Source organism: Temnothorax americanus, unplaced genomic scaffold (assembly GCF_048541705.1).
Source record: "Temnothorax americanus isolate GAGA-0224 unplaced genomic scaffold, ASM4854170v1 Scaffold28, whole genome shotgun sequence".
In the NCBI taxonomy this organism is placed as follows: domain Eukaryota; kingdom Metazoa; phylum Arthropoda; class Insecta; order Hymenoptera; family Formicidae; genus Temnothorax; species Temnothorax americanus.
The window spans coordinates 2,613,810-2,635,442 of NW_027509421.1; the positions used below are offsets into that span (position 1 = coordinate 2,613,810).

The 21,633-nt window shown below is 33.7% G+C and overlaps 1 protein-coding gene across 2 annotated transcripts in view; it reads right to left on the reverse strand.

Moving 5' to 3' along the window:
- LOC143899580 (scavenger receptor class B member 1) overlaps positions 1-20,549 on the reverse strand; it is a 40,447-nt gene extending 19,898 nt beyond the window's left edge. The window contains exons 1-2 of one of the 2 annotated variants that reach the window (XM_077409951.1): positions 20,365-20,549; positions 18,646-18,792 (exon numbers count right to left, since the gene is read on the reverse strand). In XM_077409951.1, the coding sequence (XP_077266077.1) occupies positions 18,646-18,792; positions 20,365-20,392 (175 nt within the window). In that variant the 5' untranslated portion in view covers positions 20,393-20,549. Of the gene's footprint in view, positions 1-6,967; positions 7,880-18,645; positions 18,793-20,364 lie in introns of those variants that run through there. The other variant, XM_077409950.1, reaches the window with a different exon arrangement.
- Between the last annotated feature and the right edge of the window lie 1,084 nt (positions 20,550-21,633).

The window sequence follows — 21,633 nt, forward strand, 5'->3', positions numbered from 1 at the left end:
TGATATGTCTTCGACGTGATATAATGCAAATTATAGTAAAATATCTTGAGGCATTTGTCTGTTTTATTACTGAAATTTTGTCGACGCAACTTGTTGACTTTGTTTTTTTTTTTTTTTAATTATAATTAACACGATCATAAGACGGTATCGTATACGGGCTTCTGTATCACTAATGTGTGCTTGGCTTTCAAAACGTATACTATTATCCAAGTGGAATAATCCCGGGATCAGATATGGTAGTCAACAAAATAGTTTTTATATATGTATGCATGGTAATTATAAGAAGTACACGTTTGCACGCATGTATATACCTATAACAAGCGGAGAAACGATCTGGAAATTTCTGCAGGATTTTGCCGTCACTTTGTAGCAAACCGGTTCTTTGATCGATCCTCTTTTTTTTCTCTTAGGTACAAGTTTCCAATGCTATCTCTGTGTAAAATATTCCATTATATTTAATGCGCATTTGTGCGTCATCCGGTTTACCGTCGGTTTCCCGTCAATTGTGCGAAACTAATTATAATTAAATACGGACGCATATGTGTCATATATGATGTTCGAGCCGAACAGGACTTTGTGCGATCGTGACATCCCTTTCGTTTTACGAGGTACGAGTGCAACGTATCATTGAAATGTTCTTTTGTGCGCTTCCAAATTCTTGTGTAAACTAATTTTAAAAGATTTTCCGTTCGATCGATTGGAGATTGATTCTTTTTTCGCGAAAATCTGAAAATTTGGATTATACTTCATTTAAAATCTTCAGCTTTTAATTCATCACAAAAGAATTCAGTAATTTAAAACTATAGATTACAAATCTGCCAAAACGTCAAAAATTAAAGTATCACGAGAAGAAATGGCATTTCATTACTGCATGGTTTGATGTTGGAGGAAGAATCGATTTCGTACATTGGTATTCATAGGGAATTTCTACGTTCGTATCCGAGACAGCCACGCTATCTGATAGAGCCGATCGCGCACTTTCGTATAAGCATTTTGTATATGTATATATAAGCCCATAAAAATGATAATTAGGAGGATAAGTGCGAGCTACCGTCTGGGACGAACGGCTGTGTCTCGTTTTAGGTCAACGGTGGAGTCGCGCATTGTGCCACGGGATGAGAGAGCATTATAACCGTGGAAGATATATACATCGCGTCTGTAACTCGACAGCTGACTGTCCGGTCCATTCATGACTCGTCGTATTCCGTTAACGCGGATCGCACAAAGCGAAACTTCCTCAGGTGCGACGGATGATACATTCCTCGCGCGCGCGCGTACGACCAATGACGACTCATCGCGGCTGCCTGTTACGAACAACGTACTCGTGATCTGAGTGCGAAGATGATATAGGCCGCATTTGGGCGGTTTTATTTCGGCGCGTCCTACCATCGTGAATCACGTCAATCACGCGATCTACGTCTCACGAATATTTAAACGCATGGCCGTTCCCCCGTTTTGCAGTTTTGAAAACTAAACAATCCGACGTATTTACCGCGGGGATATAATTAATCCGCTTCTATAAAGGCAAACGGGTTAAATCAAAACATGATGAACATAATCTGAAATCTGGTTCCTGGTCCTAATAAAAGAATTTCGACGACGCAATTATTAAATCAGAATTCAGGTATACTAGACAATCTTCTTCTTAATTTGTATATAGGATGCAGATTTTATTACAACTTAATAGGCGAGAGAATATGCCGAACGGATTTTTTGCGGTGATCATGTATTTTTCAGCGACACCGTCTTTTCGGTTTGATGATCAGTTTCGTACGTTTAACGAAAATTAATCGGTTAATTATTTTCGTTATTCGTTTAATAAACATTTTTTCGTACGAGTATAAACTTTTCTTTTCTCGTAATATCTAAATAATTTTCCGATAAAGCCTCGTAGAGCCCTTGCCTGTCAAGTTTTGGAATAAAACAATCGTTAAAATGCTCGTATTGTACATTACATACATATTTTATTCGCAGGGGCCTTCGCCGAACGTTCACATCTCACTCGGACAATAAACGCGCGTCGTTAATGTAAAGAGAATCCGTACTCGCGCGGAAGTGTTTTATGATATTTTGACGGGTTGTGGTACACGGTTCGTAAAGTCGCTAATTATTGAGAATCCAATGTCTATACCATTACCTACCTTAACGCACTTTCTTTATCTTTTTTCACAGCCCATCGGTCGTTGACTTAAAGCATTGCGTTTACCGCTCTTTCGCTTGACACAGTTATCATGTAGTCCAACGGATTTTAAGTCGGCCGACGACTTCTTAGTCGAACGAGAGTAAAAGAGTGTGTCACGTGTGCCCGGCACGCTTTTGACCGACTTCCACTTTCACGCACGAGTACGTAAGTAAATCGTTCACGTGTGTGCGGTAATATTCAGCTGATTTCCCTTTCGTGCGGTATGTCGTGTGCGCGAGATTAAGTACGGTCGAAGCTAAGAATGACCAACCTGTTTATTAATTAAATAAAAACACATTTTAATTTTTCGCGCGATATCTCTATCTTGTCGGTTAGTTCATTCTTAATCACGTTAATAACGACACGAGGCTATTACTGCTGGCCGATACAATAATAAATCAATGTCCCTCCCATAATCGCCCATCAGCGCTATTTTAGAGACAATGTATTCTAAAGATTTCGTCATTTTCGCCAAGCGGCCTAAAAAACATATATTATAAATTTGTTCATAATTTTATTGCTGCATCGAAGAATTCATTAATAATCGGAATTTGGGCGCGGAGGAATTTTAATGCAAAATTTACACACGTATAGATAAAATTTTACTACATGTATAAGTATTGACAAGAAACTTATTGGTTTAATCGAGATAACTTTCTGGTCCAGTACTAAAACTGGTCGGGAACCAGAACTCTAAATAATTCCTGTCGCAGTATACGGAATTAATTTTTATATCGATACATATTTGCATTAAATAGAAAAATAGACGTGAAATGTGAAATATGCACAAGTAAATCTACCAGAATTATTATATTTACGCATGTCTCGAAATGTCGGATATTTATATCGATTATCGTCTGATATTTGATAGCGAGATGGGCATAAATATAATAATTCTGGTAGATTTATTCGTGTATATATTGTTTGATATTTCGAGACGTGCGAAGTATTATATAATATTATCGGAGAAAAACGCAAAGTCATTGTCATACGATGCTTCGAAGATTCTGTGAACTGAGAAGCAATTGGAAATAATTCCAACACTATCAATTTTTAGACAATTATATATGATTGCAATAAAAAACTGTAATTTGACTAAATTTATTTATTTGTTTAAAAAATAAAATCCGACTGAATTTATTTACACAATTAATCTTGAAACTGTTATAATTTTACATTTTAGCCAGCCGGCGGCCTTTAGAAAAAATAAGTCTCTGAATTTATAGTTTCTCAACTACAGAATTGTTTATAAGATTTGGTCGCGACTCTCGATGAGACGTGTGTCTCGGGTAACCAAGCATGAAACGTGATTTGCTGCCAAATGGCTCATCAGATGAGGGCTTATAAACAACGGACCGCATTCTTTTGTTTCGGTAATTATTAGGTATATCTGTCGATTGCAATCTCTTCCGTGAAAAAAAGCGACATTGCGTGAATCAATAATTGAAGATATCCCGAATTGTATGCGTATCGGTGAGTTCTGGGCCGAACTGTATATAACAAAGATTGCTTTCGCGCGAATCAAGCAGCGGCACGTATTGCCGCGCTATCAATACGCTCGTCGGAATTATCAGCGTCGCTGCTAATTGTAAGTTTTCAATATCAAGATATGAAGGATAAAATATTTTTGTCGTCGCAAAGATCGACTTCTCGTACAGATTATTAATTCATGTATAGATTCGTAAAATTTTGCACTTACAATAGAGAGATGATATATTATTTTTTAAATATAGCGTAATTGCAAATTAATGCTATTAAATAAACTCAATATATTTTATAATATATGATTTAATTTTTAAAATTTTTATACATCAAATATCTATTACGCAAGAATGTTGATTTTGAAAGCATACGACAACCTAATGTAAATAATTATTTGTAGTGTTTTACGTATTGCGTTAATTTTGATTTACTGCACAGCAAATTTCAATAATTTACATGTTGCTGAAAAAGAAAAAAAAAAGATAAAACTATTAGCGGAGTTGCAAAGTGGCAGGAAGATAAATAGACTTCAATCATACCTCGTAAAAGTTAATAATAAAAAAAACATACACAAAGATTAATTGCATTGACGTCAAAATAAAATTACTTTTAATGATTTTCAAGAATCGCGACACAGAGTCGCGGTAATTAATGAAATAAACGTGATCTCTCTACATATATTTTGTCAATCTTGCCTGCGGATTCTGTATATTATTGTTGTCGTCTCCTGCCGTACGAGGTAATCAAGTGCCAGCAAGTCGGAGTATAAACCCGTTTTTCAAAGATGTGTAATACAATACGAATTTAAGCGTGAAACGTAGGTCAATCAGTATAATGATCAGTAATCAAGGTGAACAGTATCGATTGCGTTCATGGCTTGTTAATTCATACTTGCTTTTTACGTGATTCTTTTTTTCTTATCGATTCTTGTGATCTCATACCAGTTTTTTATTAAACATTTCTTTTTTAGATATGGATTCGAAATTTATTTCTTATTATAGAATGCTATTTTTAGAATATTCTTTAACTATTTAACTACCTATTTTTAGATCGTTTTAAATGCAATTACAATCTTTTCTTTAATGTTCCAATATTCAAACAAACGTTTAAATACATGGATACGCTCTCTTTCATTGCGTATCCCGTATTTTTATTGCGTATCCCGATACAAAAGATAAAATATATATGCCTTTTGGCGTTCGGCGTTAGATTAGACGTAGAAGAAATTTCGTTTCGGTATGTTTAAATCGTGAAAGAATTCGACTACCTATTTAATCCGTTTTCCGCTCTTTCTTTGAAATAGAGCTATTATAGCCACAAATTATATACTGTGGATTGAACCAGCGCGCAGCGGTACAAGTGCACTTTGTGATTTAAACAATTACGCTGGTACGTATATCTGTGCGAAAATTATTGCCGTAAAATTTTCAATGTTGCAATGTGGAGGAAAGTTAATTATCTTGCGCAAGGCTAAAATGGAGCGATTTGGTCGACAACGGCCGTAATTGCAATTTTCGGTCCAGCGGTCCCTCGTCTTTTCTTTGTATTCGCGTATTATATCGTACACTATTAGAACCGGTTTGCTCGACTTTATCACGCACATCTCAAATTGCTCGATTTTAGACTCAAGTTTCTGAGAACATTGGAAAAACCCGCGTTTTTTACATTGAAAAATAGATTTATTCTCGATACACGCGAGAATATGTATATGTATATATATAATACATATTATATATATATATATATATATATATATATATATATATATATAATCGTAAAAAACGAGACGCATTATGCTTTCTTTCTCCAGGATCTTTCGATTTATCTCCGAGATAAATAATATACGCATTTTAATGCAACAATCTTTCCTTTTTTATATATATACACAAATATACGTATGTTGCGTTTTTTAAACGGACAAAAATTTTTACGCGACTATACGTGCCAGCGTAATTGTTCGAATCGCCAAGTGCACTTGTACCGCGATGGTTCAATCCATGGCACAGTATATAATTTGTGGCTATATAATAGCTCCATTTCAAAGAAAGAGCGGAAGACGATTGAACAAATAATCGAATTTTTTGTACGTACAATTTTAAAATGCAGAATGTAATTGGAGATCTGGATCGTAAAATAATATGTAAAATAATGATTAAATTAATCTAATCAATTAATTACCTCGGAATGTATCTTCTTTCTTTAATGCTAATCATTTATTTATTATCGCAAATGCAATATTTGATTTAAAATCTCTTACATTTGTTTGAAATCACTAGTTCATTAACTACATAAATATAATTAATAGTTCAATAATTATCTTTGAACTCCAATAGCTCAATTAGCTCGGAAGGATTGCGTGTACCGCGCTGATTTCTGCGCTCATAACTGCATCTAAATCATAGAAGAGGAAATAGATCGAAACGCGTTGCGTGCTTTCCGTCTATCCATATCATTTTTTATGCTTTCAGTAATATTTGGTTACGATAAGTTATTATGCATTTATTACTGCTTTTAGATGGCATTAATCTTTTGCTCTTTCCAAAGGTCCTTTTTTATTTCTTTTATTCCCCTCAATTTGGGATTCGATCACGAGCTAATTTTTTGTTTCGATTTAGAGTCCGTCTTGAACGGTAAAAGTTAACAAATGGCCAATTTCTTTGCAAATTTATTCGGGACACATTTATACAGCTTTCTCTTCTTAAAAGATGAGAATAATTCTAATGTCACTATCTTTTTATCAAAGATATTTAATAAAATTGCCTATAATATTAATAGCCTATAATATTGTATATGCAATTTTGGAATGTAAAATATAACCTGAGAATCTGGATCAAAAAATATGTAAAATAATGATTGATTAAATCTGCTCTATTAATTTCTTCGGAATATATATTTTCTTTAATGCTGTCATTTAACTATATCATCGCGAATGCAACGCTCGATTTAAAATCTATAACATTTACATAAAATCGCAGTAAAATCGAAACAAGGAGTTTGCAATAATTATAAGATGTCATTCTTCACGGATCAACATCCGGGTACGCAACTAAAGTGAATTTCGTATTTATGGAAACAGCAACTGCATTAAATAACTATACATTAAAATTCCAAGTCTGACTCTTGTTCTCGATATTCTGCCTCCGTATATTATACTTAAAGACCATCCTGTTATCTTCGCAATTTACATAGCGCAGCCTCGAGCCTATACTCGATGTTGCCGGGTTTATTGTCTTCGCGATCGGAGGAATAAAATAATGGCTCTCTGTTACTCGACACCGAGAAACGAGACTTCCTTCTACTTACGTTTCGACCATCTTTGTCTGCCATTGGCACCCACCGGTAGAGCATTGAAGAATTTATTCACCACCACCGAGGACTTTCTTTGAAGGTGCGCCAGCGTTCGCGTCTCGTCCTGCTCGACCTGTTTATCGCCATTGGGGTTGTTGTTCACTGACGAGTATATTTGACGGCGCGACAAGGTGTTCCAGATCACCATGAGATCCTTCATCTTCGGCAAGTTCAGCCTCGGCGCGATATTAAAGGGGAGGCTTTATCTTTTTCGCGACGAGACCTATCGTCGGCGATTTCAGTAGTAACGGCCAGGCTCTCTCGCGGCTGACGATAAAGGCGAAAAGGCGGGTCTCCACTTCGGTGGCACACGGCTTGATTACGGCTTGTGCACGTCGCGATTTACAATGCCGTGTAATTTCACGACGAGAAAATCCGCCCGCCGATTATACGCGCGGATATTTCAACACTCTCGATTTTCGGCCTTTACTTTAAAGGCCCTTCACTTTTTCCCCGTGCGGGTTCCGACTCCGACGTAGACTTCCTCGCGTCCTTGCGTATACGATCGCAGCCTTCGACCGACGTTTCCGGGACCAAAAGAAATATCCGCGTGGAATTCGGTTATACGATTTCCAGAGTCAACAACGCGCGCTTCGAAGTTAATATTGCTCGGCAAGTAATATTGTTTTCGCCTTAATTCCGACGGATGTTTCGGATGAGAATGTTGCACGAGGAGCTCTCGTGGTACCTCGCTGATCGCGCGGAATCGTTTAACTTCTGTAAACCTCTTCCACCGCCTGTCGTATGTCTGATCCCCGATGCCGGTACGATATGTACGTGCGGCATACGTCTCGGTGCAAGAGTGGCGGCGCGGATCGGTACAGATTTGAAAAATATCGTGCTCCCACTACACATGTGTGGTCGCGCTCTTGTCGCTTAGTAGCCGTCGCGGTGGCGGCGGTGGTGGTGACCGGCAAGCACGTGGAACACCATCCAATCGAGTCACGAGATCGCAGTCCCACCTCTAGGAGCTCGTGGTACCTGTTAAGCCGTAGCTTCTCGAATCTTCGATCCAGGGGAGAGGAGGCGATATCCCAAGGTTATTCGTTCAACGGTCAACAGACGTTCGCGTTTCAGGATATACCGCCTGCCCTGCCCTTTGTGGCCGCGCGCTCGCCTTCTCGGAACGGATGAATTCACCGGGATCGCCCGTATATGCGTCGCATAGCGACAGGGCCGAGCGCGCTGCATTCGGATTTGTTTATGATTCGAGAGTATATAATGCAGCAGCACACTCTTTTATGAATGAAAAAAAATTATAACAAGGAAAGCGCCTTTATGCGCGTTATAAATTAGAGACTAGAAGACGTATATATATGAAGCAATTACGACCGCAACATCAGACGACACGATGTTGCGCGCGGTAATCTTGAAAACGCTCGCATACTCCGGAGAAAGTATGAGCCGATTGAGCATAACTACTTCCCGACGGATTGAAGGTATTACAAAGGGAAATTGAAGTGAGCGGCCAAGAATTTAATTTAAAATTTGATTTATCTTCAATTTTATTCACTTGGTTATGCCCATATAATATCACATGAGTTGTGTTGCCCCCTCTCTCTAAGTCCTTAAATAATACAATATACCACTGTTCAACGTCATATGTACAGAACCAAGTTTATAAACATATTATTACATATTTATATAATATTGTAAAGCCGCACTGTTTTGCTTTATATAGAACATAAAAAAGATTATTTTTAATAAAATTTGAATAATAAGGCAAAATCTGTTAATACTTTTAAATCAAAAGAGATGAATCAAATCTTATCTTTCACGTTACAAATGTTATTAATGTTCGCATTTATTACAGTGTTTTTTTATATAATATACATAACAAGATTAAATGTCATTAAAACAAGTTATTTATGAAATATTTGTTGCTAAATATATTATATATATATATATATATATATAATAAGATCCAATAATATAAGATCACTAGCGAATTCTGACGTCGATAATGTTCAAGAGGGGGAGGGGTGGTGTTTCAGCAAAATTATCTAGTTTGATATTTATCTTGGTATTACACTTAGCTTTTACTCCAGGATCAACGACAGGGACGTGGTGATACTTCTGATCCCATTTTCAGTTTTAAAAAATTTTTTACATATTTTTGGTTTTTTACGTGATTAAAAATTTTTTTTACATATTTTTGTTTTTGACGCGCATGTACTAAATGGTTGATTGGAGGCGTGTACATGGTCGGAGGAAACGAGCCCTCAGTACAGGCCTCTCAGGACTTGGTCCACGAGCGTTCGCGTTGATAGGCCTGCTTTAACGTTTAATGCATTTTATTTCCTATAGATTATTGAACCAGATCAAGTTAAGTTGATTTCTTTTTTATTGGGGAGGATCCGCCAGTGACGATCCAACTACTATTTGTATATTATAATGCGTTTCTTCTTCAGATCGTTCAACCTGGTTCTCTACCGATCGAAGTTTCGCGATGCTGAAGGCAAGAAAATCAACACTGCAATCTCTCAAGATGCAGTCGTAACTGTTCGATAGCACTTATTATGCAATTGGGATCGATTACACGCCACCAGGCGCAGCGAGTGCATGCATTATTATAAATAAACATCCGCGCTTCCGCATTTTCTTTTACGAGTGAAACAGTCCCGACGCAACGTAGGTGACTATTCAAGAAAATTGAAATAGCAATTGAAGTATAGTTCGACTGCCTTGTTGGGGCGACGATTGCTTTATCACGGTTGCAAAGGCTCTTTAAACGACATCGCGTGTTTTGCCGCTGGGTAAAGTATAATTCATCCGCGAACAACGCGTGCAAGATCCACGTCCTTGCCGATCGCCTGTTCTCGCAAGTTCGTATAGTCATTGAACGCCTATGTTAAATACGATGTGTCACGATTTTTTACGATCCGGTAGTGTCAGTCGTTAGCGGCAAACCGGTATCGTTCATGTCGGGGGATTCCGCGACCGGTCTCGCGCGAATCCCCCGACATCGCGCTGCGCTGGAAGGGAGAGGGGGGGAGGGAGGGGATTCTCCAACATTATATACTTAATTCCCCACCTCGTTCCCCACTTACTCACCGGTATTTACCGTTTTATGAGACATTTGTCCGGAAATTTAGCGTATGCTATATTTTTCCACTCATTAATATTCCATTTGATCATCGTTGTCTTAGAACACTCGCGTGATTAATTCGAACGTGCTTTAAATACTTGACGATGTAAGAACATTTATCAGTATTTTTTGTTATAACTGAAACATTCGTTAACGCAAAAAATATAAGAGGAAAATTTCTGCAGTTTATAATAAATCTTTTTTTCTGCTCTTTTTTTTTAAGCAAATTAATAAATCTTCGTTAGATTTACACAATACGTGACAATACGTGTAGAACGAGAATAATAATAGTTATCTAGATTGTAAAATATTGATATTCTTATGTAAGTAAAAATTACATAATATACAGGGTGTCTCATTTTAATTGAAGACGTGGAAAACCGTTTTAGACAAAAGTTGTAGGATATCAAGGGAGACAAATAATGGCAAAATCAAGTTTTGATTTTTTCCTCCTTTGATATAATATAACTTTTGTCTAAAACGTTTTTCCACATCTTCCATATTTTTCGAGATATTTTTATGGGGCATTTAAAATGGCATATAGTATAGTATAAGTAATTACTATTTTATTTGTCGTGTTTTGTATCTAATTGTGCGTCGTATTTATATTCATGCGAGTCGCAGCGTCTCGTAGGAACATCAGAAGCTCGCACGGCGAATGGATAAAATTAGATTTACCATATCTGATACAACCAGATACGTTGCCTATAAAACCTATACATTCGCGAGAGGGACGAGTGTGTATAAGTTCGAGACTTGAGTGAATTTCACCGGTTCTCACAGTCAACGGCCTTGTTCCGTGCTCAAGGTTGAAAACTCCACACAAATTATTTTGCGATACGCAAAGTATTTCCGGTTTTTTGTCGCCCCGCTTGCTTTCCTACCTTGAACGAAAGAAAGAACGGTATGAATTTTTTTCCCTTATTGTCAAATTATATAAATCAGCATCTAATTTACTATTCAGGAATTAAGATCGATTAAGATACAAACTGCTGGAATATGTCGATAAATATTTTATAACACGTGGTGACAAGCCACTTAAATGACAGAATTTTATAATAGTATCATCTTTATTGCTTAACGAAAAACGATACATTTCAAGTTAAATATATCGAATATATAGTTATTGCGTTCCAACTTCCGACACATAGAAGCTATTGAATTATAAATAATTAAACCTGGCAAAAATTGATCGAGTTAATTAGTTCTCAGTTAGAGATTTAAATCGACAACGAAATTCTGACGTCGCTCGAGTAATTGTAAGATTATAATTACATTTTCATATAGCAGCACGGACCATCGTGTCTTAATTGATTCTCACACATTCATCTCAGAATTCGCATTGCACTGATTAATATCTTCTCTTTCGGCGTGTAATCGTTTAATACACGTTGTCACGGACTATGAGCACATTGCCGACTGTGCACACGTGTAATTTTGACTTTCGACGTCCCGTTAACCCCGTATCGAAACGTATTCGCAGTCAACGAAGCTTGAACACACGGCCATCTGCATTATCATGATAGCGGGTTTCCCGATTATCCGCCCGTTGTATTCCTGCGGCATCACCGATATCGATTATAGCGACATAATCCGGCGTCACTAATTTGACCCGGAGCCATCGTCGTCGTTTCCATTTTCCATTCCCCCGTCGCGTCGTAGAGAGGAAAGACACTCGATCTCTCGGAGGTAAAAATAATAAAATCGTGGTTTGAGGCGGTGTAACAATAACTCTAAAGTCAATGTACCGTATATAGTAATGTTTGCATTTCAAAGTAACTTTTTCTTCTTCTCGGAAATACATGTCTCGTATGCAAATAGCAAGTAATGCATTTCAAAGCTGGAAATATTTAGCGTCTTTTTATATTTCTATAATAATAAGCAATAGATAATACGCGAACATTATCTGATAAGTTTTAAAAAGTGCAGAGATATTAAAAAACGATATTTGCTTGCGAAATCTACATTATTATAGAAAATTTTCTGATCTCTTTCTTACATTAATTGTCTGAATAAAGATCTTATTATATTTTAACAGTAAAAAAAATCATTTTTGTGAAATGCTTAAAATGTGGGGAGAAAGAAGTTTGTATAAAATTTTCAGGGATCGAAATGTATTTCTATTTGAGTCGCGAGGAATGAACGCATAAATCAATACATAAAAATCAAGATTTATGGCTGTAATCAGTGTTAAGGTCAGACTCGTAAATCGACTTATCGTAATTAAGTAAACGCTGCGCTTATTATTACCGTATCGTCTTGCGCATCCGTCTTATTGCACTATCATCGTTCTTATAATTATAAATTAGGCGTAAGATTCTTATAAAACTTTATATTGATAGTTCCGGTTCAACACTATTTTGATTGACGTATCACCAATCGTCATAAAAGTTCGAAGGATTTAAAATGCGTTTTGACGCAAACAAGTGTGCAAGAGTATCTCTCGAATAAAGTAGGTAGTTACTGAGAGAGCGAAAAGAGATGTTTGCTTCGAATCTCGCGCGTCTGAAAGAGTCAAGTTCGCGATAATCGGCACAAAAATCGGATCGACTTCCTCAAACATTTTTTTCAGCAACTTAATCAATCGTCGATAACGTCAGTTGTTTTTTTTCTAATTTCTCCGGTATTTGCAGTTTATATAAATTATCAATCTGCTTCCGTTCACCATTTATTTATGCGCTATCATGGCTGACTAGTGATAACTGTTGCTATCATACGGGTGGTCTATCATATACGCACGTGTTTCGATCACGTTTCCGTCCGCGTTGACGCGCACGCGTTAATTCGCATTCACGACGCTAGCAGACGATTTTAAAAGGACGCGGAGACATTGCAAGATCACGCTATTTCGCTCTTACGTCACATTATTACGCATTAAGTTGGTTCAGATATTCATGTATTTATTACGCAGTCTGCGTTTGTCAAGACCAATTTTCTCTCACAATACGAAAGATTGCCTGTGATAAAAGCCAATTGTCGAAGCATTTTATATCGCAATATATCCATATATATTTTCTTTGTTTCAAAATTTGGCAAAAAATTAAAATTAAATTTTATTGGAATTATTCATAAGTATGGTTATTCATAAGTATATATTATTCATAGGTAATTATTCATTGATTTCACAGCATTTTTTTTTTAATATGACTCCTCTATATATATTTTCCGGTAAAATCTATTTTTTTAGATAAGAAGTGAATTGTTACATTATTAAAGAAACCGGTTACACACATTTTGATAAGTTACTGCATATTCTTTTGTATCAAAGTGTTTTAAACAATCATAAAAGAAACCGTAACTGTGACAGCTAATTGAAGAATATATGATGCATAAAAATTGCGTGTTACGATCTCGCACTCGAACAAGTATCTTAATTGTACGAGATATATCTTACGATATGTCTATGACCTAGTGTCACGAATACGATAAAACGTAATTAATGGCAAAATATATCTATCACATGCAATGTCATAAATGCTCTATGTGACCTATGATTTTTCTTTTCCTTGACAATAAAAGCGATTGTCAAGTTTAGTACATATCAAGTGAACAAATTGAATACACATTAAGTAATACGTATGAAGGTAATAGTTCTAAGCTAATAAGAATTTGAAGATTTTTTAAAATGGAAAACGGAATATATCTATCGATTTGAACTCAATTAATTTTAATTTATCATTAAAATTTAAAAATTTATTTTATGTGATATATTAAATAAATATAAAACCATTAAAAAATAAGATCTATGTAAAATTGAGTAAAAGACAAAGTTTCGAGGCATCTTTTTGCAATTCTTGATATTCATTATATGCGAAATCTTTATTTTTCTAAATTATCTAATTTTTCGTCTTTGTTAATTTGTTTTTAATTTATCGAGCAATTAAATGGAATGGCGTTGCGCAAAGTTCGATGTATAGACAATTTATAAATATTTCATGAAAGATTTCGATATTATTAAAGGTTAACATATAATTTGATATTGATATATTCTGCGGTTATTGGGACTTTCCAATCTTGCGATTTTAAATTAGCATCGGTAATATAGCCCGCACGAAGTCTATTCGCAGACATTAATATTTCGTATGTGGTGTCGCATTGGACTTTTTGCATTTTATCTCCGATTTCGACGCGAAACAGTCGAACGATCGTGACGGCGGGCCAAAAAAAGAAACCGCCTATGTGTATGAATAATTATGACGCGCAAGTATGACGCGACTGAAGACGATAGCTTGCGGAAGTTTAACGACCATTGTGACATTCCTGTTCGGCTTGAATTATGCATCGGCAATGCTAATCCATTTAATTTTGTCTCAAGGATAAAAAAAATTTACAGTTGTCAATAGTTTTTTCGGCAGATAGACCTCTTTCCGTTAACTTACTTTACATACAATACTGTACTATTTATCGCGCGTAACTTGAAAATAATCATTCGATAAACGTGTCTTCAGCAATGTTTATCAGTCTAATTAGGATTTTTGTTTAGCAAAATAATAGTTGAATGGTATATGTATAATTACTTCAGCAATTCTCTAGCAATTATCGAGCGATCATTAAAATTGTGGGAAATAATAGAATAACTAAATTGATATTGATTCATTCGTCTGTGCTATACTTTTCCCTTTCCTTACAATATACCTTGATTAGATAAAATAACATTGTTGTTTTTATATCTTCCTTTTTTCCCTATCTTTTTTTATATTCTAAAACTGTCAGATCTTTTAGAAATAAATTTCTATATGCATAGTTGTAAAGTTGAAGAATTATTTCTAAGAAGATAATGGCAACCCACCGAGAGTATTTTGCCATGAGAACTCTTCTATAGCTGCTCGGTCATCAGTGTTAAATTGTAGATGCCATATATCTGACGCACACAGATATATCGCAGAGGGGTCACGATGTTCGAAATCGAGCAAAACAACATAAGAAGAGAAGGTTGAAGAATGCATGATTTCGTATTCTCATTTATTATGCAAAAGAGAACGAGCTGAAAAAGGGTAAATGCCTTTGTGGCGTCAATGCTTGATTAGAAAAGGTATTGGTTTTGAAAGATTTTACAATTAAGATTAGCCATTATCAGCTCGCAATAAGTGACATGTTGCAGATGTTGCTTTTAGTATATTGTGAAGGTCTTTACTGCTTTTTTGTAGGTGCACAGGATAATTTTATGTCGTTTTTTATTAGAAGCTATTCAGAACTTGTAATTTATTTTTTAGTGGAGCTACTTAGAATTGATAATCCAGAATGTTTGGAACAAAGAATGTGTATTAATTTATACATTTTAGTGTTCATATAGGAAGCATTATCTATAAATAAATTCTAAATATTATTGGATAATATTTATCAATAAATATTTTGACATTCTGTCAATCAACTTTGCGTCAGTCGGATTCAATCATTTTTACGGAGAAAAAATAAGTCGTGTTGCAATATTTGATAGTACTTATCATAACGTATGAACAACAAATGAGAAAGTCATTCGTTAAGAAAACAATTTTTTTAACAGTTGAGAGTCTCTTGTTGATTTATGGTTCTCACGTGATTCATTTTGAATCACACGCTTGGGTTCATTATAATTAATGAGAATTCTTTCAAAACCAGATTTCGAATTTTTGCTATGTGTTTATGTCGGAATCGACATGTTTATGTCAGAGCGATATGGAAAGTACATTCGTATTTATTTTAAGATACATAATTAACCATCTATTTTTCTGTAATTGCAACACGCTGAAAAAAATGCGGCATGTGTTGTTATTCGTTTCAACAGGTTTTAATGAGATTTTAAATTTCAGTGCGCTTGCAAACACAAAGTTATCGCATCGCGGGGATTGCGGCGTATCAAGATTCATCTTACGCATCATATAATAATGGCGCGCTTTCGACGCAAATGAAGGAAAAAACGATCTTGTTTTATGAAACACTTCGTGCAATTAATATGAAATTTTACATAATAATAGCTTATTAATTCTCTTCCAATAATTCGCGTGTTGATCTTATATTCAAATACCGGATTGTGAAGGAAACCACCAGACGCGTGATTAATTGCTATATGACGTAAGATACTGTAAGATACTTTTCCACGTTATGACTCTTCGTATATCCACGTTTGATTCATTTTTCGTGTAATCATTTGTGAAACGATCAAAAGATACGATTTCACAAAGTCACGAGTTTACATTATTATTCGTATACGGCACACGCTAAAGTGTGACAATATAATATAATTTAATTTGTGCTAAAATAAATAAAAATAAAAAATTAAATTTACTGCAAAGACTTCTCAAGAAGATTCTATAGAAATGATTTAAATATGTTTAATATTTCTTCATTGCAGAAGAAACTCTTATATATTTACATAATTATTTTGCATAAAAACTGACGGAATTCTAGTTTCATATTAATTACAAAATATGCAAACATATTTTTTGAGTTATCTGATTATTCGATGCCAAACTAGAAAATTATTAAACTTATAATAATTAAGACTCAGTAAATTGGTTCAGACAATTTATGTAAATGTTACCAATATACTACATAAAAATTTCTTGGGCAATTATTAAAAATAAAATCAAGTTTATGCGAGAATTTTCGAAGATAGTTTAATTTTTTTATTGCAATTTTTATATTTCCAAAAAAATATTCTTTAAAGATTAAGCATTACAAAAACTACAGAAAAAAGTAATATTATTAACAATGTATGAATGTTTTTTGTTTGTTTAAATTTGTACTATATGAACTATAAACATACTACTCGAATCAAATATTTTCTTTGACGTAAATATCACAAAAGAATTTCCACGATATTGTTAGGATTGTGCAATTTTTCCACTCATAATTTCTGCTTCCTCTATAATCGAGGAACGCGAGAAGAGATCATTTTTTTATAATAATTATGCTATAATTATACGGAACATGCGCGTTATCTGGCTTTGGTCTGTGGAAAATCTGTTTAGCTCGACTGTTTGTGTGTGATTAAGATACGATAATTATAGTACGTTTGTCATAATGTGACAGCATTAATTTAAAAAAAATGTTTTTATCTGATTTTATACGGAAACAAAAACGAGCAATTCATGTAAAATACTTAGTTGCGATATAATACATATATAAAACAAAAAAAGGGTGCAAATTACAAACTTGCACATTGCTTCCTCATTATTACAGGAAGCTTTTATTTTATTTAATGTATAATTATTAATATTTATTTTTTTGGCTTCCTCATAGAGGAAGCTTTGTGAGCAAAGGGTTCTACTAGACAAAATTCATATATAATATTGCATGATATATAATCTTTTACACATATATTTATAATTTTTTATATATATTTATTTCATATATAAAAAATTTGGTTGATTGACTAAACTTTATCAGAGTTCTATGTATGTACGAAATGTCTGTAACTCCAGAACTAATTAACCAAATCTTAATTAATATATGAAATAAGGTTAGAAAAAACTGAAAAATTTAATAGAATTAGATATAGATTGCTATATCAAATATTGAGAAAGCTATAGGATAAAACACGCTTTTCTAGATATATAACAAAAAATTCGAATAAAATCTATACCGGTCAACCGATTTTAATAAAATTTGAGGAGAACATACTTTCTATGATACTCTATCGATTAAAAAAAAAATGCATTCTGATATCTAAAAAATTATAGAAGTAGATGCGTGTACAAAAAATCCGTACACACACACACACACACATACATACATACTTCCGGACATTTTTTACTAATATGATTTCTCGACATTTTGGAACATTTTAAACCTATTTCCATCGAAATCTCGAAAAAAAATTTTTTCACCATCACAAAGCTTCCTCTATGAGGAAGCAAAATAATAAAAAATCTAGGTATTATTTGAGAAATTGGACAGCTATAGTTTCTGATGAAGATAAGTTACTTAAAAATTAGTAAAAAATTAACTCAAACATCATATTTTTTAGAATGTCATATATCAATAATACATAGAATTATTATGTAAAATATATTAATTACGTCAATTCTCTTTCAAAAGCTGTGAGAAGCATTCGCTTTTTGTATTATAAAATCAGCTTTGTATAGTCTGAGTTTATTCATATTAATATATAATATTATAATATAAATTATAATATTATAATATATTTATTATATTATGATATAAATTATAAAATATATATAGATAATATCTAATAATATAATATATAATGATTTATAGTAATTTATAAGTTTGTGCAATATATGGATAATAATTGTTTTTGAAGATATATACGTGGTTCATCAATAACGAAAAAAAATATTATACAAGCAATTTCGCGAGAGAAGTTCTCGCGATTTTTTTTATCACAAACGATTTATCGGTTCGAAAAATAATAATGATGAATTACGTACCTAAGTTCAAGCGAGCGCTGCGCGCCAATAATGGCTGCGTTGCAAAGCAGTCATTTTCTGCGAAACGCAGCCAATATTTTTAAGTAAAATGTATGAGTTAAGGCCATCACCAGTGAGCAACCAGAAACAACCCACAATACATTTTACAAGTATTGATCTTATAGTAAAATTACGTTTTGGTCGTGTCGGTAATAAAACCGGTGGCAGATCCGCCGTGTCCTCCGTGATCTTCTCTATTCCTTTTCTTACATACCAGGCTTCTTCTTGGTACCATTGTCTGACTACTTCTACAACCCTCCTCATCTCCATTGAGATTATACCTGAAAGATGATTTCGCAGATTTCGAAACTTGTTCCTTTGATGGGTTTTTAAAGCGCATCTGGCCCAAACAATATAAAAAGCCACAAAAGTATCTAAAGACACGTTCAAGGAAAAATTTTAATCTTGCATAAATTTAGATACATAGATTGTTTGTAATTTAATAGGAACATTTTGACTTTGTCGAGTTTACTGAGTCTATCATATCTATTTCTTAATATACGTTTTGATTAACTGAATAAATTAATTTTTGTCGATTTTATATATTGTTTTGTACTTATTTCCTTTCATTATTTGCAGTTGATCACAGTATCCGCTATAAAAATAATTTATTGTTTAATTTTTCTTGTACAATACTTAAAAAAATAGTTCATTTTTATCTATTTAAGTTAAATGTTATAATACTTATATCAAATTTTGCATAAAATAAAAAATTATAAATAAAATAAAATAAAATTTTAAAATTACATGTAATATATTATACTTACTATTTTCTTTCTCATATATACAAACGTTACGCTAACAGAATGTTCTCTTAATAAATAGAAATGATAGATTATAAACAACAGTAATAATGAAAATCTGACCAATTAGCTATATTGCATGATATATTTTATTAAATACGATTCCGTTATTTTTTCTACATTAAAATCAAAATATCAGTGAGCGGCAAATATTGCTACTTAATCATCGCCTAAACGAACTTGTTCGAATCATACATGTTAAGCAAGAACGATCATGCATAAGCAATGATTTAAAATAAATAGAAACAAAATTTGTTTCCAGTTGGTTACGGTCTAATTGTAACGGGATAGCAGATAATATTCAAATATTCTAGGTAAATAAGCTAGGAGAGTTATTAAAGTGTCATATAATTGATAACGTACATAAATTGTTGTACAATAAAATGTAGGTATTAGCAATCTAAATTTTTCTTATTCCTTTTTGCCTTCTAACGGGCTAGGTACTTAACAGTCTATTTGCATTTAATAAATCTATCTGTTAATTCTTACATTGCTAAATAAATTTTATACAAAATATTAATTTTACACACAAAGTTTTCTAAGTGGGACGTATTGCACAGTAGAATTTATGAAATGCAGTCTATCTTTTCTTAGATTCTGTTTTTGGAAAGAAATCAAAATTATAACAAAAAAACTCCATTAAACGGTTAGGATTGGATCTTGGTTACCCAATAATGTTATAATATTAGAGTGAATTTTACGTACAATTCTTCACGGTTTGCTAAGGCAAAAAATTGCACGTAAAATTCACTCTAATAATATTATTAGACGACCAAGCTTCAATCTTATCGCTTAACGGCGGTTTTTTTTAATTTGATTGTATATCATATATTCCACTTAGTTAATGTATTGGAATAAAAAGACTTATATAAAATTATTAAAAATAATTATTAAACTTCTCAATTGGAAGAATAAGCTATTAGATGTCGCATTTGATATTTACACCAGGCGTTATTTTTTGAATTAAAAATGGCGTTAATTGTGAGCAAGAAAAAGTTTTAATTTCATTCAATTTTATTACTATTATCATACAAGTCGCATTTTACTCACGGATAATTATTCTAATATACATCAGCATTCTGAGAATTTGCGGATGCACACACACTATATACACAGTTGAATCGCAGAATATTTGCGACAAGTGAACGTAGAACGCAATTCTTGACGGCCAACGTCTCCAACAACGTCTGTTCGTCCACTGTGAGTGCAGGCCGCAGCTCCCGATCCTTATTCACAGCCGTTCCAACAAAATCTTCGGGTGATAACACCACTCAAGCCGCTAGATAAAGACCAAGATCGACTCAAGTGACCTATTATTTGTTATGGATCCGTGGGAGAAATTGATACCCTGCTGTTTATCGACGATCGCCGATGTACCGGACGGGGGTTAAAAATGTATAATAACGGAAACGTTCCGGTACATTTCTTCCATATCCTTATAAAGTTCAATCTGGTTTAAAATTTTTCAACGTGCTTGCAAAGAATTATATATTTTATTTCTATGACATTAGTCACTATTTCAAGTATAGCTCTATAGAAGATGTATGAAAGTCAGTAGGTACGCTCTAAAACCGAAAATTCCCATTTTTATTATCTTTTCAGCATTCTATTTTCTAGTCTTTTTGGCAGCAGAATCTGAAAAATATGTTTAAATCCGGAATATTTTTATAAATAAACTTTTAGACTATTTATTTTTATTAATACTTTATAATTAATGCTATTAATTATAAATTAAATGATAAATTAACAATCTGTTCTTAATATAATACTGTACTAATTATTCACGGATAGAACCATTAGTGACAAATAGGTGGACGATATATTTTACCAAGCCGCTATGTCGTCTAAAAGATACATAAAATCCTCTTACAAGCAATACATAAATTAATTAATTAGCATCGGTATAATTAATCTAACTACAAATTCTATCGCGCTGCTTTGAAATTTATGAGGATGTTCTGCAATTCTTCCTAATATCGTGTTAACCCTCTTATCAGACGAGAACATAGGTCACGCGTTTGATTATTGTTACAGTTTTATCAAGTTTAATACCATGCACATTACAAGCGATATATACAGAACGTGTTAACTCGAGAGCGTGTTAACTCGGGAGGGTGCAGATTCGACTAATTAGTACATGCCTCTCATTGTCAGTCATTTTGATAAAAATTTATTTTTGTACATTTCTATGCATCGTAATTAATTAACGGTTGACAAAAACATCTTAAGAATTAAAAAATATATATGTAGTATATATATATATATATATATATATATATATATATAATGAACAACGATAATTTTATTATATTTTTTTCT